The sequence below is a fragment of the Alternaria triticimaculans genome (genome assembly GCF_023758025.1).
Source record: "Alternaria triticimaculans strain BMP 0046 chromosome Unknown scaffold_37, whole genome shotgun sequence".
NCBI classification, from domain to species: domain Eukaryota; kingdom Fungi; phylum Ascomycota; class Dothideomycetes; order Pleosporales; family Pleosporaceae; genus Alternaria; species Alternaria triticimaculans.
Genome location: NW_026055994.1, coordinates 120,305 through 144,453, shown reverse-complemented (window position 1 = coordinate 144,453; position 24,149 = coordinate 120,305). Strand labels below are relative to the sequence as shown.

The window sequence follows — 24,149 nt, the reverse complement described above, 5'->3', positions numbered from 1 at the left end:
TATAGACCACAGCGATCAGCGTGGGTATGAACTTCCAACCCGGTATTGCTGAATCCTCAGCACACAGCCCGTTGTTATTATGTGAGTACCGATACAATGCGAACGTGATGGCTGCGCAGGTGATAGAACTCCCGGCAGCGGTGGTGATAAAGTACCAGCGTAGCGCAAAAGGCATCCATTGTGGTTCTGCGTGTGTGTTAGGACGAGCAGTGCAAATAAAGCCATATGAATACTTTCGTTCGCCGCCAGGCTCCACAGAGCTTACACTAGAAACATTGGAGATTGATGCGCGATGGGATGTGTGAGTATTCGTTCTGGAATGCGCTGTCGATGTTAGTGGTAACAGTTGCTGAGTTTCCATCTCGTGATGACGGTCTACTCCGGCTTGAGGCTCGACTCCACGATGATGGCCTTCTCTGGTATCCTCCATAGCGCCTCAAGGATGCAATCGCTTGAGAAGCTTGTGAAGGTTCGTAGTCTGGTCGGACTCATGGACTGTCTTGTGGGATAAGTAAGGCTGAGGAGCAGGGGTCAATGCATGCTGAAAGAACCCCGGGAGGGTTGTTCTCGTTGGTCTCATGCCGTATGCAAGTAAGATGTGGCGTTTCAGGCGGCCCGTGTTTGGACGGCAGCCAGGTGTAGTGATACAACAGGACTTGGTAAGCTCGGCTTTGAAATCGGACCAATGGAGGGAGCACCAACATTACTCCTGTATGTAATCGCTTGCACCGATCCGAAACTTGAGAGAGCATTCGCCGGGCTCGCCCATGCCCAGGTGGTGTTTACAAGAATAGACATCGACGGCCCCCGCGATTAGGCGCCCACCCTCCTAGCGTGCCTACCTACTCGGGTAGCTCCGCCCCCACATCCACCGACTTTGACTTTGGACAATCTAACAATGACGCAGCTAGGCAGCAGAACCTGCTATGCAGTGGAACGAGTGGGTTGAGCTGCGCGCCGAGCAGTACTCAAGTACCGCCAGCGATTACTGGCATGAGCAATGGGCATGCCCCAAGATTTCGTAATGTTGCAAATTACGCCCACGTCTATGTTGAAGAATTGTTGATTTGGTAAAACACGACTTCAATACATCAGATCACACAAAACCGCAACAACCACCCCCCACCCTAAGCATCCCTAAGCATCCCTAAGCATACTAGCAACCCCCGCCCAAGTCTCCAACACAGTCGGCCTTATCTGATTCGCCGGCAGCGTAAACCCATAGGTACCCTTATCCCTCAACTCGTAGGTATAAGAGTACGTCGCATTACCCGTAACATCAGTGTAATCGGTCGAAGAACCAGTTGTGGCATAGAGAGTCGCGCAGCTGGGGCCAATGGTGTAAGCGGTACCGGAGACGGCGCGGATAGCGGACTGGGCGCGGGTGGCGATGGAGCGATGCTGGGCGTCGTTTTCGGCGCGGAGGGTGCAGTCGTAGCCGTAGGGCCAGAGGATGTATTGGCCGTAGGAGCTGGGGTGTGGTTAGTTGTTTGTTTGTTTGTATTGGGAGGGTTGGTGGGAGGGTTGGGGACGTACTGCACGTCGAGGTAGAGACGGATACCACGCGAGGCCTTGAGCGAGTCGACTTGCGCCTTCAGACCGCGGAGCTCGGGGGCGTCGCCGGCTGCTACGCCTTTGTAGGTCTCTGAGCAGGGGTTTGTGGATGCTCCGCCTGTGACTTCCCATTTGTAGGGCCAGTTACCTTGAAGAGATGTTAGTGATTGCCTTATCGGGCGAGGAGAGGGCGAAGAAGGCTTACGGTTGATGTCACGGCCGACACAGCTGTTGCCGCTGACAGTCTGCCTGTTCTTGCGCCAGAGACGGTCGGTTGTCTGGGAGTAGACGAAACCATCTGGGTTGGCGATGGGTGTGATGTAGAAGTCGAACTTGTCGACAAGGGACTTGATGTTTGCGTCCGAGCCGTACTTGGTGAGTAGTTGCCACGCGAAGTACCTGTGTGGTGTTAGCACATGGATTCGGGGTTTCATAAAAGCTGACATACTCGGTAGTCATGGAGGTAATCCACTCTCGTGCGTGAACGTTACCGTGGATAATGACGGCAGGCTTCGAGCCCTTGCCGCCGCTACCCCAGATGTGGATACCAGTCAAGGCTCGTCCCTGGACAGAGGTGCCGACTGTGACAATTTCAGACTGACCGGTGTAACCAGCCTGAAGATCCCGGAGGAACTGGATGTGGTCGGCATATGGGTGGTATGCAGTGAACCAGCTTTCGCTAGGGACTGGATATCGTCAGCAAGTGTCACAGCACAAACGAGACTCTCCACAAACCAGCATATACGCTCATCTCTCCCTCTTCGGCAAGAGCTGCGCCGACATCCTCGTTCAGCACCTTGCTCTCAGCCACCAAGGCAGTCAAGGCGTCGACGTTCTCGGGTGAAACGACGACATCCAACTCGGCAGATGTGCCAGGGTTGAGGATGTGTGCAGCCAAGCTCTCGATCTCTGCCTTTACAGCATCGGTGCTGGCTACACGTAGTACCTTGAAGCCATTGTAGTCGACCTTCTTGCCAGCCCTTGGAACGACAGTGGCAAGCGCGGTGGAGGAAAGAAGGAGCGCCGAGGTAAGGATGGTGGTCTTCATGATAGGCAATGAATGCAACGACAATTGTGCAGTGCAGTGCGGAACGATGCTGGGGAGAGAGCCTGCTTTTAAGTCGTGTAACGCTCACACAAGCCCATAAACCACCTTCCCATCCAGTGCGTAGTACCGCAGACACCGTCCTACCTGTTACCCCAAGTCTCGCATCGATTAGGCAGGTACTCACCCCGTACTCCTGGCTGATCTCCTGCAAGCACGGGAGATGTACACTCGAAGGAGCTCTACGTAGATGATGCAAGCGCGGGAGGCTAACAGTCCAAGGAATTCGGAACTCCACATCAAGATCTGGACGGCGGTTTAATATACAACATCACTTGGCACGTTCTGCGGACGACGTGGGTAGGAGAGTGTGATTGGCGCGGAGGCGTTGAGCTTGTCGCATTAGGCAGGTGCGGGTTTCGGAGACTACGCTGGCTTGTCTTGGCTACGAGATAGGCCAAATACAAAGTCTAGGCAATGCCAGGTACGTGATCTCGTGGTGCTCGTTAGTATGGCGACATACTGCAGGGTGGTGAGTACCTTGGCGAAGCGAGTGCCTGGATGGGAAGGAGGATGGAGATTGACCAGCCTGGATGCGCCCCAATAATAACCTGCTCGTATGCGTGTAATGCAAACAGCATCGCCGCGTTCTCTCAACAACTTGGAACACCCAGCTCTCGCAGCACATTCGAGTAGCCAATCCTCAACCACTCGTCCACATGCTTCTGTCCCGATATCCACACGCTCCCTAGCATGCCTCCAGCATTCGCGCTTGCTCCCTCTGTGGTTCCTCTGCGACGTGGAACAACCACGAGACGATCAGCCCACATGATGACGTTATGGGGAGGTGTTTCCTCCTCACACGTGCCCATGAGCGTGCGGCACCGCGCAATGAATGTCTTGTACACATCAAGAACAGTCGAAGCGGGCGTATTCGAGAAGCCATGACTGAACTCATGGACAAAGAACTGGAAAGGTACCTTCTTTGATGAGTCGGTAAGAGATGACATGATGTGGTCGAAAGCATGTGGCGGCCCTCTCAAGCCCTGGAGGTGCTTGTGTATCCTGCTGCATCCACCCTTCTCCCCACAGTTGAAGATGACGTAGAAGTTTGGAAGTTTTCGTAACACTTGCAACATGACCTCAAAGTCATCTAGGTCAAGAGCTTCGTACTGACGCTTGTACGAGTCCAGAGTCAACATGAGTAGTTGCGGCCTGTCGACGCAGAATAGATTGAGTGCTAGATCGTGCGTGCCGTTGAGCTGTGTGATGTTGAGTCGCTCGTCTGGACAGAACATGTCGCTGCCAGGACCATATTTTCGTGATTGGTCAAAAGCATGGTTCGCGGCGCCTACGGTGTGAGGTTTGGTTGCTAGTGCTGGGCAGACCCGGAACTCTATCTGGCTAAGGTGTGAGTAAGGACTGGTGTGACTGTTGCCGTTGCTGGACTAGCTTACCGGGTAGCCTTCGTGCTCGAATTTGATAGACTCATTAGGGCCGTAGACAATGACACCTTCAGAGACGAGCTTGTCGAATGATTCGGTGAGCGCTGCTTCTGTGACGTCGTCCATGTTGCTGCTGACTGTTCGGTGAGTTGTTGCCCAGGTGGTGAGTCGAGCGTGGAGTAACGAGACACAAGGCCTGTGCTCAAAGCTACGGAGTTAGTGCCGTATAGCCGGACTGAGCAGAACACCACAAAGGAAACGGAAAGAGAAGATGAAGTTTATGTAGCATTTGCAGCTAACCCATCCAAAGAAAGACATGCAGCACCAAAAGATGTCGCCAACCAGAAGTGAAAATGCCATCGTCGATTATAAAGTATATGCCCCTTTCCAAGATGCAGTCTCCCAACCGCAGAGATCAAGCAGTGTACATGGATGTGGGCGCAATGCCGGGGTATCGTGGTATCGTATGAATGAGGTAGAACTATGAGGTCTCAGGCTTGGCGGACAGTGGCCTCTCTACCAGGACATAGTCAGCACTGGTAGTCGATGTAGGAGTCGGTGTCTCTGGTAGCGCACCTGGCATGTTTTGGGACTTTGAGGCAAGGGGACTGGCGGCCCCTTGTGACCGAGCGGCGTCTTGTTCGCGCTGGGTGTCGTTCTTGGCTGGGGGCGAGTTGCTCTTTGCCTGGTTGAGGCGCTCTTCGGCGGCCTTGAGCCTGGCCTCGAGGGCCTCGAGCTCCTTGGTCTGGGTCGTGACTGCCTGCTTCCTGCGCGCCTGTCAGCGGGCTCCAAGTAGCGGTGAAGAGGGCGGGCCGTACTTCTCCAGGACCGTCTTGTCCAGGGTCGCGAGGCCTTCGTCCAAGTTGAACAGGCTGTCGAGCTCCGACATGAAGTTGCGGGCTAGGGTGCTGCAGGCGTGGTCAGTCTCAGACAGGCGGGAGCTATGCTAGCGCCGGGAGAGCTCACGATTGAGGGCGGTTGTTTGGCTTCCAGCCTTGGTCTGGGTCGTCCATGGTGGCCGAGTGTGCAGGGTACGAGGAAGTCATGGTGATGGGATGGGGAGCAGGAGCGGGTTATGCAAGAAGCAGGCGGCGTGGGGAGGCTCGGGGACGGTGGATATATTTATGGGCTGTACAAGAGTAGACGAATATGGGCAAGTGGCTCAGCGGATCAAAGATGTTTCATGCAACTCAGCCAGACCTGGGGTGGAGGGGAGGGAGCATAATATGGCGACCCTGGAATAGAGAGGGAAGGACGATTGCAATGTTAGGAAAAGGGGACGCCTATGCCCCAAGCTAATTTGGGCGTAGATCGGAGGTGGAGCTTGGAGGAGCGAGGGATCAATGATAGTTTGAGCGCCGCTCCCGAGTGCCCGACGAAGAATGGCCGACGATACGGGCACAACGACAACAGCAGGAAGTTGAAGGTGCAGGTGCAGCAGGATGTAGAGGCATATAGGGCTATAAAGCTATGCTATCCCAAAGTATCGCAGTACATCAGGGCCCGCTGTCAGGTCTGGTTCTGGCCCCGCGCCCGCGTGAGGCGACGTGAGGCCGGACGCGCCTGATTGGCTGTGGCCGGGGGCGCCCGATGGGGGCTTCAGGCGGCTGGGCTGCGAAACCCCGACGACAATTTGCGACATTGCGACAATCTCCCTCGACACCACCAAGCCCCCGTCCATCTCGCTCAATTTCCCCGCCCGCCGCGCCCATCACGACTCTCGCATGCGATGCCCGTCTGCCCGCCGTAGCAGCCTCTCCGCCCACCGCGCCCGCGCCCGCAGCCGTGGCTCCCCTTCCGCCCCAGGCCCATCGCCCTCGCGCTGCACACGCCTGGGGGATGAATACTAGCGGCTCCGCCTACACCAACCTCGAGTCGCTGCTGCTGTTCCAGTGCCTGCATGCCTACGGCGTCGCCCCGTCTGTCTTCGGGCGCATCTCCGACCTGCTGAAGAAGCACCCCGACGTGGCCGCCCACAAGTACTTCCAGCCCGGCCGCCTCAGCCCCGATGCGCTGCGCAACTTCTACCTCGAGCGTCTGAAGCGGGAGCTCGAGCACGAGCAGGGCGGCGACAGCGATGGCCCGAATGGGGAAGTCACGAACCCGGCCAAGAGAAAGAGGCATAGCCCAAGTCTGCCGACGGTGCAGGAGTCGCTGCAGCACCAGCACCTGATCCCGAAGCTTGTGACGAAACTCTACGCGTCTTATCGATATGAGATCACGGAGCAGATCCGGATAGAGGAGGAGCGATACGAGCGGCTGCAGCGCGACCTCCAGGGCATCGAGCGCGGAGAGTGGGATGACCAGTTGCGCGAGAAAGCAAGCGGCCGGACACCTTCATCGCGAAGCCCTACGCTGCCCAGGAAGTCGCCGCATCTCGCCCCGAAGACGCTGCAGCCGAATGCGAACCCCACGCCTGTCCAGAACGGCGCGCGTGGAGCGCCCGTCATCGCGCCTTCCCCAGATCCATCTCAACAACAGCCGGCATCCGCGCCACCACACCTGAACGGGCACCCTTCGCCAACCCAGCGCAAGAAGCCGCATCCTCCCTCAGATGGGCGACGGACGCCTTCGACACCGCAGCCAAACCCAAGTCAGCCACTTGCACCGTCGCGATTCCAGCAACCGCCGCAACCCCACGCCAACTACAGCTACCCCCAGAACATACAGCCCCAGCCAGGCTCGCACCAAAATGCCGGCCATCCTCCGCAACCGCCGTCACCAGCGCTGGGGTCTCCCGCGCCTCAGTTCCAGCCCCAGCCAGGCCAGAACTACGCGATGAATGGCGCGCCTCAGTACGGCCCACCGGGCTCCCAACCGCCATACCCTCCACACCAGCAGTTTCCCATGCAACAAGCGTCAGGGCCTCATTCACCCGGAGTTCACCATGGACAGCAACAGAGGGCGCATTATCCCCCTCCTGGTCACCAGCCCTACCACCCGCTGCAACCGCAAATGGCCCAGCCACCGCCCCAGGCAGGCTTCATGCTCCCACCGTTCCAAGTTGCGCCGCAAGACCCCTCGCGCGTCCACCATCAAGCCGCCGTGCCGCCGCTCCACCCTCAGGTCTCTACGCCTGCGAGCAACCGGCAGCAGCCCAGAGCAAACATACAAACTCCCGGCACCGGCACTGGCAGATCAGGCGCGCCTCAGATGCATCCCCTCGTCATCCAGGCGAGACAGTCTTTCTCCACCCCGATGAATGCGCGCTCTCCGCACAGCGCTCTAGCGACCCCGGTGTCAGCCAAGAGTCTTTGGAAACGATCAAGCTTTACCGGGACACCTGGAAGTTCTGCGAGCCCGCGCCCCGAAGTGCTTCCTCTGGACGACGTACCGCCGCTGATCCGGCCGAAACAGACACCACCAAAGGCGAAGACGCAGCGCAAATCACGGACAAAGGGCAAAGGCAAAGAGGCAGAGCAAGAGTCCACGATAGACGTCGAGACACCACAAAACTCCCAGCACCACGACCAAGAAGACGACTCTTTACTGGAGCCCGAGACCCGGTCCGGACGTTCACGGAGAAAAGCTCCTGCAAAACGAACACGACCCGGCAGCATAGCCTCCTCCCGAGCAGGCGGTTCTGTGCGGGATCGAAGTCGAAGCCGGTCCATCCTCTCGCATACCGACACGGTAGCAGGTGACAACGAGTCGCAAGCCGGTCGTCGCATCAAGTCAGAGCGCGGAAACTCGGTGGACCCCACTGAAGAGGAAGGTTCTGTTGGAACACCGTCACACATGTCCACACGACGCCGTGGAGCGGCTCCGGCCTCATCACTCTCATCACGTCGAAAACGGAACGCTCGTGAGGCCTCTCTTGAAGAGAATGACGATGCATCCTTCAGCACTCCAGGCCCACCCAAGACCCTGGTCGCGCCACGGAACTTCGCCCGGATGACGGCACCCATGATGTACGATATCAACTCGCACAAACATGCCTCGACATTCAACACGGCCGTTCGCGCGAAGGATGCAGAAGGATACTACGACATCATCAAGCGCCCTACAGATCTCTCTTCCATCAAGAAGGCTATAGCGACAGGCTCAAAGCAAGTTGCCGCAGCCGCAGCCGCGTCGGATAATCCTACAGGGAGCCCCGGCGGTGTCATGGGAGGCGTTGTAGAGTTGCCTGTGACGGCTGACAATGTCCCGCCAAAGGCTATAGTCAACGCTGCGCAACTGGAGAAAGAGCTTATGCGCATGTTTGTCAACGCCGTCATGTTCAATCCTGGAGAGGACGGCGTGGTGAACGATGCGAGAGACATGTTCCAGACAGTTCAAGGACTAGTCAGTACTTGGAGAGATGTGGAGAGGGATAGCGGACGCGCGGGAAATGAGGGTACACCATCGGTTGAAGACGAGGACCTACCCACCGCGAGCAAACGAAGGAAGATATAGTATAATCCTCGAACGGCTAAGCATGATTGACAACAGCATGGGAAGGAGTTGGCGGTGATTTGGAGTATACATCGATACCATGTCACGACACTGCTGCGGCAGGCTACCACTTTTAGAATTGAACATTACCCATCTTGACCGTCTTCATCGTCCCCGCGGCAGTTAGTGACACCGTCCAACTCTACACTTCTATCTTGTTGGTACATTGCCGTCTCTGGTGATATCGAAGTGACTGCTATCTCAGGCCTGCTTCGGGTGGACCCTGAGCTTAAGCTCTTTTACTTTGAGGTGAGAGACGGTGACCTCGAATACCTGCGCCCAGCATATAAAACACTGTTAGGTCTATCTTCTCCCTCCATCTCTCCTACCTTCTCGACTCTGCTCATCTCGCACGCAGACGACCACCAGCTGCAAGTATCTGTCACTCCATGATGGATACCTCCAACAACACAACGCCTCCAGCGACACCGTCGCGCGCCTCAATTGATCCCACCACCAGTGCCGAACCCTCAACTGTCTCCATGCGTCCACCCAGGATGGATAACTGTGACGACTTCATTGAGATTCGGCATGTTCCAGATCTCGTTGACGTCAACCCATCCCCGTAGGATTCTTTCACGTCGTTCTTCACATGTCTGCGTACTAATGTATCTCGAGCAGGATGCTGATGCAAACGCCCATTACCATCGAATGCGGGCCCAACTTGGAGACCAAGCTCACCTACCACAAAGAAATGATCTGTTGCCACAGCAAGCAACTCGAAGCTATGTTCGCAAAGGCCAAGCCTATGACGGTCTACTACGAGAAGGCCGACAAGTTGCGAAATGACCTGGCCAGATACGTATTCCCCGAGGTCAATGCGAAGGAGTTCGAAGACAAAAAGATGGACAGACAGGTATGTCTTGTCAGTATGCCCTGGATGTGGACGACCGAGCATCAGTGGCCCATCCACCCGGTTCCTTCCATACATGAGGTACGCTTTTGGTGTTCCACTGCTAACACTTCACAGGCTATACCATTGATCAAGACCGCATCCGAGAACTACCCTCTAATCGGATATGCCAGTCTTGTCAAGAAAACCATCATGGACGCAGTAGCAGGCGAGATGATCGCCAAGAACAACAGAAAAACGGCACAAAATCCTGCAGCCGATTTGAGTCTAGCAGGGCGCCTGGAAATCCTCAAACCCCAGGCCGTACATGAAGTAGTCGCAAAGCTCTTTACCGTCGTCCACCGCATCAACAGGTCCGAGATCCGCAAGGCCGAGGAGGACATCTACAAGGCTGCCGCTCAGCACCGCATCATACTTCCGGGTGTTGACGAGTCAACAGTTCGAGCGCTCATGCAGTGGATCTACCAGAAGACTCTTCCGTTCGAAGGGTCCGAACAGACTTACGCCGTCATGAAACTCACCGAGAGGCTCGGTGTTGATGTGCTCGCCACCAAATGCCGTGACGCGCTGTGCCACGTCACCAACGCCAGCATCGAGCGCGCCGATGCCGATGGTACCTCTTTCCAAACGCTCATAGGATATGGCACGGAACGCCCCGCTGACGACATTGTGAGAGTCGTTTTCGAGCACGCTATGAAGGACGAGACTGCCCCCAGGGAGCTCAGGAGCCTTATCATTGACGCCCTTGCCGGATATCTTGATCTCGAACTATGGCAGCACGTTAAGTGTCAGATCAAACATTTGACGGCACTTCAATTGATTGAATCCATGGTCCGCTTGCGACCGCTTGTCAAGACCGAGATGGATGGCCAAGACAGCATCAAGTCCGAGAGCCAGGAAGCCTCTGGCACCGATGTCTCTGAGAACATGGAAGTCGACAAGGACAAGAAGCCCATTCACGTCAAAGAGCAGAACGAAACCCACGTTTGAGGACGCCATCCGTTCGCTGCCGCAAAATCGACGAAGCCCGAAGCTGATGCAGACTTCCAGGAAGTAGGAAGGTAACGCAGTGAAGGCGATGGGGAAAAGTACAGTCTAGAGGTATCTACGGATCGTAGATCCCTCATACAAATTAGCGATTGCTTTCTGCGTTTCATTTCTTGCTTTCTACGCATATTCCAACGAGGAGACGGGGAGTATTACTAGCATATCATTTTTCTGACTTTTTTGTCCAATCAATGGTTGCACGTGTGACCGCTCGGCTCGTAGTGGTGAAGGGGTTCATTATGATTTACGTCATTCTGTCTCGTTGCGGATGAAGGTGAGTGGACTCTGGGTACGCTTGTTTAAGTACATCGGTCCTAGTTCGCTATGCTCATATCATGACCAGCCCAAATCGTATACAGTGTCAATATATCAAACTTACGATTAATCTCATTCGTGAGAGAATCTTTTTTGTCTAGGTCGTCGATTTTGCGGAAGTTGTGAGTGGCTCGTCTCGCTCTGCGGCATCGCGGTACTGTGAGGTGAAGTGGATAGCGACCAGAATATGGCATTGCACAAAGGTGTCACGGCAGTTCGAAGGTGACACCGCCTATTTACTCCTATGCGGGGAAGTTTTCGATCCAGCAGCCGCCCGAGATTGTCGATTCCTTAGTATAATCGATGCAGAGTCTCCAGTGGCGAAGTGTTGCTTCTGCACGACGCGTTTCCGAAAGAAAAGATATTCGTATTCCTTGCGTGCGACAATTTGAGCGAGTCCTGTTCCAATGACCTGGTCTAGTGACGGGAGCGTTCAGCGGGGAAGAGGGGACTCGAGAGCCATAGCGGCTGCCGCGGGTGTGGTGTACGGGTTGCACTATGATGTAGCTTCGGAGGAATCGTCTACCCGCCACTGGACGCATCTTTGAAACGGTACTATACTACTGCGGAGCTTTTCATCATTAGTACTTGCCCATCGGCATCACGTCATATCTCCACGATATTCGACGATGTTTCCTGATCCTAGGGTATACGATGCTGAGGCTAGGAACAGTGGCGTTATTGTCGATACTTTCTGGGAACACAGATGCACCAATCATCTCGGCAAAGAAAGTCCATAGCGTCCGCGAACCACTTACACGGATTGTACGACACGTTACATGTCCAAGCTTTGCTACTGTACCCTAAATCGCCGAGGGTATGGCGTTTTGTTATAGCGTACGTTGCTTCATCGCTCAGTGGCAGGCTCATCATAGTCTACCGAGAGTATCGACATAGCATCGATCGTGAATATGGCTGTTCGATCGACCAAATCCGCGGCCATCATCGAGATTGTTCGATGATGAAGTTCAGTCGTGATTGAGAGGTCTGTCTGCCAGTCCTTTCTGGGATAGATCGTGCGGTTCATGTGAACTCTTCCCGTCGAGGTGATTCATCTTGATCGGCCCGCCGGGGGTAGTGACAAGCTGCCGCAGTCTCTACCCGTAACTGATGCCACGTGGGAGGCGGTATCATGCCTACAATGAGATGCGGTGTGCCGATGTCATGAGCGGGACATGACAGAGAACCAACTTCAGTGTTTCTCGTCGCTTTAGGTTGTTTAACGCGTCGCATACTTTTCCTTCCCCTTGGAAGCTTCTCCACATCAGAGCTGTCCCGATCTTACCAAGGCCTCTTGGTGGCGTAATTGTAGTAGGTCTAGCCCGTCTCTATCTCGCTAGTGTATGATCGCAAGAGGCAATATGTTTGGCTTAAATGCTATTTTCCCAGGAAAGCTTTCTGTCGTGCGACTTGAACCGAATAGCCTACGTAGCTGCCGCCGGCTTGCTACATGACACAACGTCACACGTCCAACGGAAGCGGGATATCCAGCGCAAAATACCGTTGTTGCGTGTACAAAGACTGGCAGGAACAGCGAGATGGAGAAATTTGGAGGGAAAGCTAGAGGCTAGAGCTGGAGATGTTGCCGCTTTTGCTGCGCGTTTCTTCTCTAGCGTTAAAATGTGATATGAAATCTTTTCCTTGGTATCCCTGTCCTACAAGAGAGAAATCTGGTCTTGAAAAGGCGGCTTGTTTTCCGCAATCGTAGGGATGCATCAGCAATCATGTTTCCATTCTCAGAGCTTTTACAACTACCCCAAATCTTCCGCAAAGACGAATCGCGATCCAGTCGGCATCGACAGCTTCCAGAAGATGCCGTCGAACTGTCTGACATGTCCAGCACACCACCTCCCCAATCGACAGAAGTCTCTCCACGCTCTTCGTTGGACTCAACGCGCTCGGCATCTTCGTCATCGTCATCTTCCAGCACTTTGTCAGCAGCTTCACGATTAGCAAACTCGCCAAAACGACGATCATCGCGTCTTCCGACCCTCTCTTCGCCGTACTTGTACGAAACGCCGGTCTCCTTTTCGGGGCCACGGGGGTGCTCGCACGGAATGTATCGCTAGAGACGTGTGAACAGCTCTCATGCTTTCGAACATGTTATCTCCACTGGCCGTCCGGCCTTGATGAGAAGACTGGAAGTTATTACCAGGGAAGGTTGATGGAAGCTGTGTCTGTGGTGGATACTCATGTCTCTGAATGGGATGTTAAGGCTTGGATACAGGATCGGTCTGGACTTGGATCGTGTCAGACTTGTGAATATGTGGCGGTTGAGTGTACTGTGAAAAGCCTTTCGTTTCGTGCATAATACCCGTTTACGAATTTAATCTTCAATCCTTTCAATACACTAGAACTAGTAGAATGATCGAACGGTGAGGGATAAAGAAGTTTGGGAAATGCGCTCAATTCATGTAGCAGACAACTTCAGTGGTTGTAGGGTGCTTGCATACGTCATACGCCAGCGCTAACTACGTCCGGGCCAATGCGGAAGTCTTCCGCTTCCGATCCGCCTTCACACCAGCATTTCATCTCAGGAATTCGTTCTCGTCAAACATCCTGTAATTACATACTCTGAGATCTTCCCGATGGACGAGGTCTCGCGCAACTTTATTGACGCTCTCCATGCAGCTATCTGCATCGCTGCCTCCGAAGTGTCCGGAGCGACCTGGGCCGCGATCCACTCCATGTTCCCAAACAGCGGCATCGTGCTCTCGACTGATAACACAAGTTCATTGGGACTATATACTTCGTTGACATCGGAACTGGAGGATGGAGATCGGCTCACCTCATCCGGCGGTTAGGCGAGAGCCAGCGTGGTCGCCGTCGTCTAACATGTCGACATCTCCAGTGAGCTGTGGTGGACCCTCATCTGCTATAGACATCAACTCCTCCTTGTCTAGATGAGTGTATTCGCCCACATCCCAGTGCTCTATTTGGAAGTGGGTGAGGAATACCACACCATGACCTTCAATGCTCACCTTGCAGACAGGGCAAAACCTGAGGCCTAGGTTCTGGACAGCTAGGCTCCACACTCTTGGGATATTTCGGCGAATATGCTCTCTCAGCGCGTTTTCGACATGTAATTCCACGAGACCACGGAAACGAGAATATTCCCTTTCCCACACAGTACCCAAGGCTAAGAGCAACGTCCAGTTCGCAGCACTCGGCTCCAGCGCTCTAAGAACGGTCGTCATGTCCTTGTATAGCTGTGTGGTGTGGTATTCCAATGATTCCTTTGGTGTTTGCTGACATATGAGCTGTAGTGATACGATCTGAGCCATTAGGATGTCCAAGTGCTCCAGTCGCAATGACAGATCTTCCACGCACCGGGAACGAACGGTAACAGCGGCACTCGTCTTGGTTGCTAATACCACTGTTGGACAACATGGCGGTATAGTCACAGCCTGGCCGGCACGTTGGACGAAGGCGATACCGCTTTCCAACTTATCGCATGCAGTTGTGTAGTTTGGTGCGACATCTCCGGCAAGATCTATGAGATACTTGTTCAGCGTCGTCAGATTATGTGGCGTAGGCGGATACACGATGTATACGCGCACACCGGTGATGACATGTGTAGTACTGGTGCTCATCAGGGCTGACGCCTCCAACGGAAGAAGAGCACCACAGGACATGATCGAAGTGGTGTCTATGGATGACCGGGTGAGCGTACTCGAAGTCTCATTCTCGCCCTGGAAAAGTCTGAGACAACGGTCTATTACAGGCGATCGGAAGTTGAGCGTCGTTGCGTATGCGGCATAGTGCTGATCGTCCAGGTAACGCACAAGCGTTCGAGCTATACCCTCCCGACTTGCGTCACCTTCTAATAAACGAAGAGAAAGAGGAGGGGGCCTGGGGGGATATAATTGCGCTTCGTCGACCCAAGACTGGTGCTTCTCCAAGATCTTTCTCAGTGAGCGCGGGTGTGGCCAACCAGCGCCTGTTTTGTACAGTGTCAATTCCGGAATGTCAGTGACTTTGGAGGCACCATAAACAGTAGCAGAACTCTGGACAGCGTTGCCATTCTCAACACTAAGAAGGTTGACGCGGCCAGGGATTATGAGATCTGCGAACTCTGCTGCACGAGCAGCTGGACATGACTGAAGCTCGCGGATGACAGGATCGAGAGTCCACAGGTGGAGGGTGGGCGATGTCGCCTTGGGATTACCTGACATCATTGGTATTGCGATTGTTGCGACTTCGAGGGCTGGAATTGTGTGCGCGCAAAGAGAAAGAATAGCTGGTGTGGACGTAGAGAGAAAGAATTGCTGGAGTGGAGCATGAGGGAGTGTCAACGTCTGTACGAAAGGAAAGCTTACACTAGCGTGGATGGGAGTGCGCCAACCGTTAAAGAGTGAAAGTACTCCAGGCTTCTTGCTCCAGCCGTGATCGATCCGTAGAGAGAAGGAGCATGTCCGTCGCGGCGGAGGCGTTGGCCTAGATTAAGCTTAGTCCAAGGAATACCCGCGGACACACCATGCCGGGCTATTCGAATCACCGACACAGATGAGTATACGTAACATCCTCTGTGGTATATGTACGAATCAACAATAAGTTGCGCGGCAGGCGCTGTCGACTGCCGCGGAGCAGCGTTGAGCGGAAGAGGAACGGGATTGTTGACGATATATATACCTCTTGGCCATCTCTGTTCCATACTGTAACGGATGTCTTTATCCAGTATGTTTCCCGCACCAAGCCGATCACAGCTTAATCCACGACCCGCAGCTTCGCGTTTCTGTCCCCTTATTAACATGTCGGACATGTCAGCCTCAAAGCATGACAGTGAAAAGGCCCACAGCAGCAATGTCACACACGATCCAGTACCCGAGGATCCTAATATCGTGGCAACAGAGAAGCGTGCTGGAGCCATGGGAGCGTGTATCATCGGTACTGTCTTGGGGCCAGCCATTGGTCCCGTTATTGGTGGCTATGCTGCCCCAGCCGCGGGTTGGCGCTGGGCCTTTTAGACCATGGCTATCGCATGCGGTGTCATGACCCTGGTGTCTATCTTCTTTGTGCGCGAGTCATATCCTTACGTCCTGCTTGAACGCAAGGCACAGTGTTTGCGAAAGGAGACGGGCAATTCGTTTCTGCGGTCAGCGTTAGACTCTGAGAAGACGCCAAGGAGTCTCTTTGTCTTCTCCATCACCCGTCCTCTGAAGTTGCTCTTATCCCCGATCGTCTTCTTGCTTTCCCTCTACGCCCCTATGGTGTACAGCTATCTCTATCTTTGCTTCACTACTTTTGAGATCGTCTTCTACGGCCAGTACGGTTTCTCAAGCGGCGAGGCTGGCCTGGCAACACTCGGCATAGGCACCGGCTTGGTGCTGGGACGTGTCATATGTGGCATGGCTGCGAATGCCGTCTCCAAGAGGTTGACCGAGAAGCACGGTGGTGATCCAAAGCCAGAATACCGACTGCCACCCATGATACTTGGTGGCTTGTGCACGCCGATTGGCTTGTTCTGGTACGGGTGGTCCGCGCAGACTAGAGTACACTGGATTGTGCCTATCGTTGGTACGGTGTTCATTGGCATGGGCATGGTCTTTACCTACGTAAGACTTCCCTCTGGCATGTCGGTAACTTTTCCCGAATTAGTTGATTAACAACAAGTAGATGCCGAGCGCCATGTACCTCGTCGACGCATACACTGTCCATGCCGCGTCTGTAACAGCTGCAAGCACAATTTTCCGATGTCTTCTCGGGGCCCTCCTTCCGCTTGCTGGCCCTGCCATGTATGATACACTAGGCCTGGGCTGGGGTAACTCACTTCTTGGTTTCATCTCCATTGCCTTCTTCCCGGTACCATTCATCTTGTATTTTTACGGGGAGCGATTGCGAAACGCCAAGGTTCTCCAGGTAGAAATTTGACTGACTTTTGCAAGCTATTGCCTGAGTACAACGGGTTACGGTATCTGGTTGATAGAAGTTTGAAACGGAGGTGGATATGCCAGCTCTAAATCTGCTGATACGCTGGGTTTTTGAACCTGGTGATTTATTTAATCCCTGCCCTGATACGAATGTCCGTTGGTGTTGCTTTTAATCGGGAATACCGAAATATCCTCAAGATTACCCGTGATGACGCTCATGAACTGGAGCACGACCTCCATGACAGGGCAGACTGCGGAGTCAGTATCATTAGAAATAATAATGCTATCGACCCGTCGCAAAAGCCAAACTTCTCCCGGCTCTGTACCATGTAAATTAACCGCAGCAGTCACATCCCGGGCGGGTGCATTCTGGTGTTTCGGCTGTCTATCCGTAGCCGGTTCCACATCGGCACTCCGCGCTAAGGGCACCAAGCAACCGTGATTTCCTGTTCTGCGCGTCTTAGCTGCATCAAGGCTGCACGCCAACAGGCTTAACGCGTCCCAACCAATGGCACGCTCAGACGATCGTCGGCTGCACGGGCACACGTCTCCACCAGCACCCACGGCGCCTGTCCTCTATCACTGTCATGATGGGCCTCGTTGCCGTTTGTGCCCTGCTACTGGCGCCGCTTAGGGAAGGCGGGATGCATTTGCGGCAAGCGGCTATCATGGAGATTGGAAGGAGCGATAGCTTGGTTCGCTGGTTTGTTTGTCGAGGCGCGAGAAGTTGTTCGTCTTGTTTCTTCTCTCAGCTATTTCACTCTCGTTGTCGCTGGTCTTTGCCTTTACGCCCGTTTGCGCTTCCTTTCTGCGCTGTACAATCGTTCGTTCGTTCCTAGTCGACGCCACTGCCGTTCACTGTGCACTTGTGGCGAGCTAGTGCGTTTGCCTGATATTTGCTTGCAGCTATCGCGACGGGATTTCTCTTGCAACCGCGCCACATCGAAAGCAAACTACTTCGTCGATACACTGCAAAATGGTCCAATTGGTATCGCTCAGCCTCTTGGCGAGCTTGAGCGCTGTCGCGTCGGCTATTCCTACCATTGAAGTCAAGGGCTCCAAGTTCTTCACCAGCGAGGGCAACCAGTTCTATGTCAAGGGTATGTCCGACGATAAGACTTGATCAGGACGCACACTGACACTCGCGTCCAGGTATCGCGTATCAACTCGTTCCCGACGACCCACTCATCGATGCGACGCAATGTGGTCTCGACTCTGCGCTCATGAAGACCATCGGGGCCAACTCGATCCGTGTCTACCACGTCGACCCTGACTCCGACCACACCGAATGCATGAAGACATTTGCGGATGCTGGAATCTACATCTGGGTCGATCTCGATACCTTCGATACTCAGGTCGAGCAGAACACTCCTCGTTGGGAGACCGACCAGCGTGATGCTTTCGCCAAGGTCATGGACGAATTCCACCAGTACGACAACACTGCTGGCTTCTTCATTGGCAACGAGGCCATCACCACTGCAAACGGCTCCGTCACCTCACCCTACATCAAGGCTGCCGCCCGCGACATGAAGGCCTACCGCGACGAGAAGGGCTACCGCAGCATACCAATAGGATACTCTGCTGCTGATATCGCCAGTCTCCGCCCTATGCTGCAGAACTACCTCGCTTGCGGCGACAATGCGTCTGAGCGTCTCGACTTCTTCAGTCTCAACGCCTACTCTTGGTGCGGACAGAGCTCCTACCAACAGTCTGGCTACGATCAGCTTGAGAAGAACTCTGAGGATCTGCACATCCCCATCTTCATGTCGGAGACTGGCTGCAACACAGCAAGGCCGCGCGACTTCAAGGACCAAGAGGCGCTTTTCGGAGAGATGGCCGACGTCTGGTCTGGCAGTATCATCTACGAATGGATCGAGGAGATGAACGACTACGGTCTCATCAGCTATGGTCCCAAGGTTGACCCTGCTCAGGCACCAGATGGTTTCCCTCGCTCAGGTATGTCGTGCATCCTACATTCCTTCTAGACACGTCAACTAACAGCACACAGGAAAACCCACCCCAGTGGAACCCGATTTCCCCAACCTCTCTGCTGTCTGGGCTACATTGAACCCCACCGGTGTGAAGGCGGCTGATTACAACCCCACCAACTCGCCTGTCGTCTGCCCCGACTTCACCACCTCGGTCTGGGAAGTCAACCCCACGTCGCCCCTGCCCACACTGGGCCAGAAGCACGACTTCAACGGTACGCCCACGTCTGGCAGCTTCAGCGCAACGGCGACCGGAGGCTCTGGCGCAGAGGAGTCCGGCGCTTCAGGAACTGGATCTGACAGTGCGGAGACATCTGCGCCACCCTCCACCGGTGCTGCGGCGGATGCTCTGGGCAAAGAGCTCAAGGGAATGGGCGCGCTGCTCGCGGGTGTTATGGCTGTTTTCGCATGGCTATGAGTGCTTTTCACGTCGCGTTCTCAGAGCATCACCACCGTGTCACGCGCCTCCGACCTTGATGGATTTTGATGAAGACTTCACGGAAGACTATGTTTAATGATTCGAGTATATATTTGGACTAAAAGATCCTTGGTCCAGCTTTGCATGTAGGATTAGGATAATAGAATACTAAGAGAAGCTATCTCGATGTTACAATTATACGGATTCATGCCCGTCCACCACCCATTAACACATTACTGTGAGAAACTGCAGACCCGTTAGACTAGGATGCTACCGCTAGCATTTGACCGTCCTCCGTACAGCTAAAAGATAGCACCGATTTTGTCACTGCTCAAGCACATACGGCGCTCAGACTTTGTGGCAAAGCAGACCAACATATCGACGTCGCACAGTATCCCAGTCATCAATATGGTTCGAGCGTAGCAATGAGTCATAGAAGCTTTATATTCTTCATCAGTGTAGATGTAACGCTCTACCATCATCCTCTCGATATCCCCACCAGCGCAATAACCTAAGCACGACACTACTATGGCAGAGTGGAAGCAAAGGGGGCGCGACTGCTGTAATCCAGCTAGCACAGGTACGAGTTCTCATCTCCCAGTATGAATACCAACTGATGGGTTTGCACAGGCTGGCTCGCATGCTGCTGTCCATGGGTTCTGTACGGCAGGATTCAGTACCGAGACGAGCATCAAGGCGACATGGAAAAGTTCTCTTGCTGGAAGGCCTCTTGCAACACGCATGTGAGGTATCCTTCCCCTATGTTGGCGCTCGCAAGCTGACCATGACCGCAAAGTGTTGGACATGTGTCGGTGTCCACTGTTGTACATGCGCCACCGGATGCTGGATCCTGCCTTGCCTTAGCCGTGGGAGGATCCGGAAGAAGTATGGGCTGAGGAGCGAAGGGTACAACGAGAGTAAGAAGGAGTTTTGCAAGGAGTGGTGCGCGAACTTCTACTGTGCCGGATGCTGCTCCTGTTGCAATCTCGTCCAGCAAGACCGTGAGGTCGAGTACCAACACGAAAAGAAGAAATTGGTATCGCAGCCGGGGCCGGTTGAACCGATGACCTATTCGTCGCAGCCACAAATGGCGCGAGGGTCGTCTTCTCCCTCACTTCGCCCACAGGAAGCACAAGCGGCAATGACGCCTCCAACGGGGACGGTCGGGCAGGCAATGTGATCCAGGACGAACCAGTTGTCGCAACCAGATACAGGAGTGCTCATGTGCGCGACGGAACAGGAAGGCGAAATATCGGATAGACAGATGTCAGGACCATAATGACAACGTGCTCACTCCTCCTCACTCTCTTCACTGCTGTCCCCGCCCATCAAACCTCTTCTCATAAGCTCCTCAAGATCGTCCTCATCGTCGTCGGCTGCTGCCGCTTCACCAACCATGCTAGACTTGCGGTCATGACCTGCCGTCTCCTGTCGCGCAGGTGGACCGATGTCCATAGGTTCGATGTCCCTGTTGTAATCGTCCTCGTCGTCATCCTCACCTTCTGCATCGTCGCCGCCCAGATCACCAAAGTCAATCTCGTCTTGAGCGTTGCGATTGCGGCGGGGGTTCGGCGAGCCTTCACCATCGCTGTTGGCGGCGCTGGCGAGGGATATCGGGCCGTTGGAGGGGGAGCGGAGGTAACCAGCATTTAGGTTTGAGCCCAGAGATGCCATTGCGCCCTTGTTGTGTCGTGGTGGGCGTGCATCGGGCACTTCAATCTCGAGGCCACCGTCATCGTCTGACTCGCCCTCTGCGTCGTCGTCGTCGTCGGAATCGTGGTGTTGCTGATGTTGTTGGTGAGGAGGCGATGGATGTGCTGGCGAGGAAGCTGCTTCGCCGTCGGATTCGTCAGACGAGTGTATGACTTCGGAGGATTTGATTCTCGACGCTGGCGGTGCTGCGGGCTTGGCTTTGGGCTTTGGTGTTGTGTCGGTTGCGGTGCGCTGGAGGCGGACGGCTGGTGTGGCTTGCGTCTTCTTGGGCTTGACCATGGGGTTCGTGGCCGCTGTCTTGCGCTTCTTGGGCGCTGGTATAGCGGCAGCCTTCCGCGCTGGAGCAGCAGTCGCAGAGGCGCGGGCCCCGAACTGAGGTGTATTGACGGCGCTGCCTGTGCCTGTGCGGTAGTCTGGCGAAGACGCGTACTTGTATTCGGACTCATCGCCCCGTTTCTCCTTTTCCTTGCTCAAGAAGTGTCGGAAGTCGTAGGGGTTGTTTGCATCAGGGTCTCCTCCCTCGTCATCGGCCGCTGCCTCGCCGAAGAGATCCTCTTCGCCATCTTTGCTCTCGCCATCATCCTTGAGTTTCTTGGGATATATCTTGGCGTGCTGTGACGAGACGTCCTTGCCGTTCTTGGTCGCGAGGTTGAAGGTGTAGCTGCTGGACAGAGGCTCGAGCGTGGCCTGCTGGCTGGCGGGATCGAAGACGAGGACGTATGACTTCTTGGGTTGTGACTTCTGCCCTGTGAATGTGAAGATATCCTTGTCACCCGAGCTATTCGTATCGTCGATGCGAAGGTTGTACAGGCCGGTCGACGAGGGCGAAGTAAGCGTTGTCGAGCGCGAATCGGATGTTTGTGGGGGCTTGTGGTTGTCTACCCTCTGGATTAGAAAGCGAACAAGGACAGCACTGTTGCAGGCAAGACTCACATTTGACGCTGCTAAACTCTCCTGGCGCGTCGTCGCTGCCTGTTATGCGGTCGCTGATATGCAGGCTGAAGTGCGCCTTCTTGTGCGGTTCGATGCGGCTCTCAAGCATAGGGGACGCCATTCTACGCGTCCACCTGTGACAGTTTTGCCTAAATGCGAGGGAACAAAGAGGGAAGAGACAGATAATATTGCAGACGCTACGCTACCAACGAAGTGGGCCAGAATGGAATGACAGTTGTTTGCGGAGTCTCAGCTGCGTTGTTCACGTCAACTGGAAGTCGCGACGCCGGCCGGTCTGGATTGGGACGCTCCGCTTGCCGTCTCCCGCAGCTAGCCCACCCCACACCTGCACCACTAATTTTAGCCTACTGCTCGACATCTCCACCCACGCCGAGCAATAGCTGTATATCAAGTGAGCTACATCAATGGAAGAAGAGTTGAATCTTCACGTATCGTGTATCGCTATTCTAGCTACAGCTATGCCCCCAGCGTGTTGGACGCATGACGACCCCGCTCAGTTGAACACCTAACAGCCTACACATCATCGGCATAGCTCGTCTTGCTACCGTCCATAAGGCGACTGCTCTCAGCTTGAGCCATCAGAGCCTGCGACGCCTTCCTCTGCTTCCGCTTCTGCCAGAACACTGAGGCGAAAAACGCCATGCAAAGCGCAACCGCTAAGACGATGCCAACAATGTGGTGCATTCGCAATGGCGCTGTCGCATCATCCTTCCACGGCACACCTTCAGGGTCATCTTCTGTGAACAGATGCCGTCCTCTCTCTGATGGCGGCTGCTTGTTGATGACGGGGAAGGCCTGTGAGAGGCCTCCTTCCAGCATGCCAGGAAAACCCAAGGCGCAGACCATGGTATCCGCCTCAGGCGTAAAGCTGAATTTGATTGGAACTTTGGCCATGCCTGATCCCATCACGTCGAAGCTTGTGGCCCATATTCCACCATGCCCCGGTTTCTCGTCTAGCGTGACCGTCAGATATGTCTTGTCATACACACGACCTCGGGAATATCTCGTTCGGCAATTCGGGCTGTACTATGGAACAGACTTACAGCAAGACTCCCAATCAAACTCTTTCTGATTTGTGTTGTAGTTATTGTCCTGTTCACAGGGCTTGCAGTACAGGTTCCGGTGACTGGCAGCCGGAACATTGAAGTCCGAAGGCCAGGTAAGCTTGACAAGGTCGTTGATGTACACGGGGACGGTACCAAAGCCCGAAGTAGGTGGGACGTGAGCGGAAGCCTCAAGGTACTGCTCGATCTCGAAACTGGAGCTTTGAGGGTGCTTGCTAGGCATCAGATCCTGGTTGCCTGGCGCCGGGAATTCCCACAGGATTGGATTTGGGCAGTCGCAGTCGTCCTTTGTTGGAGCCATGTTGTAGTTCTGACTTCCCCTCTGGATGCTATTGAGTATTGAGATGAAGAGGCGTCTTCGGCAACTTATGTGCAAAGGTGAGGAGAGAACCGCGTACACAATCCTGTATTGAAGCTACTCGGGGCTGGCAAAAGGCCGTCCCAAAGCTTCAGCATGGGGTCGCTCGCCTGTCTCGATAAGACTCGCTGTGAGTGGTGCATCTCAGATTCCTGCGTCGGGCTATGCTGATTCTAACGCAAAGCAGCGGGGTGGAGTTCGTATACAGCCATTGCGTACGCAGCATCGCGCTTCCCACAGGCACATGCGAAGCCTTGATAGCAAGTCGCGAATCAACAGCATAGAAATGCCGGTGCCTTGAGTTTCATACACGTACTTATCGGAGTCCTATCGGCCCGCAACTGCATCAATGCCGTCCCTACGCGTCAGTTCGGAAAGAATACAGACTATCGGACAGACGATGGAATGACAATATACCAATATTGGAGAGGGTGAATGAATGCGCGTCATCATGGCTATCGAAGTTGTGTCGAGCGTGGAATGTCAATGACCTGACAGATCGCAATGCCAAGACGCTAACCATGAAAGGCTGGTACAGGTCGCACCTGCCAGTCTCGACTGGTATGCGCTTTAATCTTCAATGAACCAGGAATAATGGTGCTGGCCTGCTTATCGCCTCCTTCTATTCAATACATATCTCTACATGCCGCACAAAAGATCTACCTAGCAAGCATACCGATCGCCTCGTGCCCAAAGGGCTGACCTTACTACAACTGCGCCTACTCCAGCCTGACCTGACCCCAAGTCTGAGCATCAAGCTTATCTTTATTCCAACATTGGAGTGTTGATGAGGGTCGATCCCACGAGACTTTAAGCAGGACTTCCCTTGGAGGACACTGCAACAGTTCAGCTGCACGATGTATTGAAGCTGCGAAGCTGCAAAGCTGCTGCCTGATAATTCGGGCAGTGTCCGTGGCCAGCAGATCGCCAGCACAACAATCCTCGGCTAATGTATCGCATGCAAGGCAGCAACGGCATTGTACCTGACGGAGCGTTCAACCCAAAAGCCTCGTGTAGCGACGCAGCTGCAAGGATGCATCTGCAAACATGGTCTGCTGTTATCGACAAGCGAGTCAAAGCCATTCTCG

At 54.4% G+C, this 24,149-nt stretch overlaps 9 protein-coding genes across 9 annotated transcripts; 4 read left to right on the top strand and 5 right to left on the bottom strand.

Moving 5' to 3' along the window:
• Positions 1–1,137: 1,137 nt before the first annotated feature.
• Positions 1,138–2,602, bottom strand: J4E78_010707 (uncharacterized protein; the record flags this gene model as incomplete). The annotated part of the gene is made up of 5 exons (XM_049371283.1): positions 1,138–1,471; positions 1,537–1,702; positions 1,760–1,953; positions 2,003–2,240; positions 2,290–2,602. 5 exons carry the CDS (start codon positions 2,600–2,602, stop codon positions 1,138–1,140), a joined length of 1,245 nt encoding a protein of 414 aa, XP_049217041.1.
• Positions 2,603–3,252: 650 nt separating this feature from the next.
• Positions 3,253–4,170, bottom strand: J4E78_010706 (uncharacterized protein; the record flags this gene model as incomplete). The annotated part of the gene is made up of 2 exons (XM_049371282.1): positions 3,253–3,999; positions 4,057–4,170. 2 exons carry the CDS (start codon positions 4,168–4,170, stop codon positions 3,253–3,255), a joined length of 861 nt encoding a protein of 286 aa, XP_049217040.1.
• A 355-nt stretch (positions 4,171–4,525) lies between these two features.
• Positions 4,526–5,090, bottom strand: J4E78_010705 (uncharacterized protein; the record flags this gene model as incomplete). The annotated part of the gene is made up of 3 exons (XM_049371281.1): positions 4,526–4,811; positions 4,863–4,952; positions 5,011–5,090. 3 exons carry the CDS (start codon positions 5,088–5,090, stop codon positions 4,526–4,528), a joined length of 456 nt encoding a protein of 151 aa, XP_049217039.1.
• A 793-nt stretch (positions 5,091–5,883) lies between these two features.
• J4E78_010704 (uncharacterized protein) lies at positions 5,884–8,442 on the top strand (the record flags this gene model as incomplete). Its single annotated transcript, XM_049371280.1, has 1 exon — positions 5,884–8,442. One exon carries the CDS (start codon positions 5,884–5,886, stop codon positions 8,440–8,442), a length of 2,559 nt encoding a protein of 852 aa, XP_049217038.1.
• Positions 8,443–9,175: 733 nt separating this feature from the next.
• On the top strand, positions 9,176–10,324 carry J4E78_010703 (uncharacterized protein; the record flags this gene model as incomplete). Its single annotated transcript, XM_049371279.1, has 2 exons — positions 9,176–9,337; positions 9,452–10,324. 2 exons carry the CDS (start codon positions 9,176–9,178, stop codon positions 10,322–10,324), a joined length of 1,035 nt encoding a protein of 344 aa, XP_049217037.1.
• Positions 10,325–13,485: 3,161 nt separating this feature from the next.
• On the bottom strand, positions 13,486–14,874 carry J4E78_010702 (uncharacterized protein; the record flags this gene model as incomplete). Its single annotated transcript, XM_049371278.1, has 1 exon — positions 13,486–14,874. One exon carries the CDS (start codon positions 14,872–14,874, stop codon positions 13,486–13,488), a length of 1,389 nt encoding a protein of 462 aa, XP_049217036.1.
• Positions 14,875–15,666: 792 nt separating this feature from the next.
• On the top strand, positions 15,667–16,302 carry J4E78_010701 (uncharacterized protein; the record flags this gene model as incomplete). Its single annotated transcript, XM_049371277.1, has 1 exon — positions 15,667–16,302. The coding sequence occupies one exon, from the start codon at positions 15,667–15,669 to the stop codon at positions 16,300–16,302; it is 636 nt and encodes a 211-aa protein (XP_049217035.1).
• A 1,240-nt stretch (positions 16,303–17,542) lies between these two features.
• On the top strand, positions 17,543–18,972 carry J4E78_010700 (uncharacterized protein; the record flags this gene model as incomplete). The annotated part of the gene is made up of 3 exons (XM_049371276.1): positions 17,543–17,666; positions 17,719–18,522; positions 18,575–18,972. The coding sequence occupies 3 exons, from the start codon at positions 17,543–17,545 to the stop codon at positions 18,970–18,972; spliced, it is 1,326 nt and encodes a 441-aa protein (XP_049217034.1).
• A 1,290-nt stretch (positions 18,973–20,262) lies between these two features.
• J4E78_010699 (uncharacterized protein) lies at positions 20,263–23,004 on the bottom strand (the record flags this gene model as incomplete). The annotated part of the gene is made up of 4 exons (XM_049371275.1): positions 20,263–21,563; positions 21,619–21,740; positions 22,157–22,592; positions 22,683–23,004. 4 exons carry the CDS (start codon positions 23,002–23,004, stop codon positions 20,263–20,265), a joined length of 2,181 nt encoding a protein of 726 aa, XP_049217033.1.
• Positions 23,005–24,149: the final 1,145 nt, after the last annotated feature.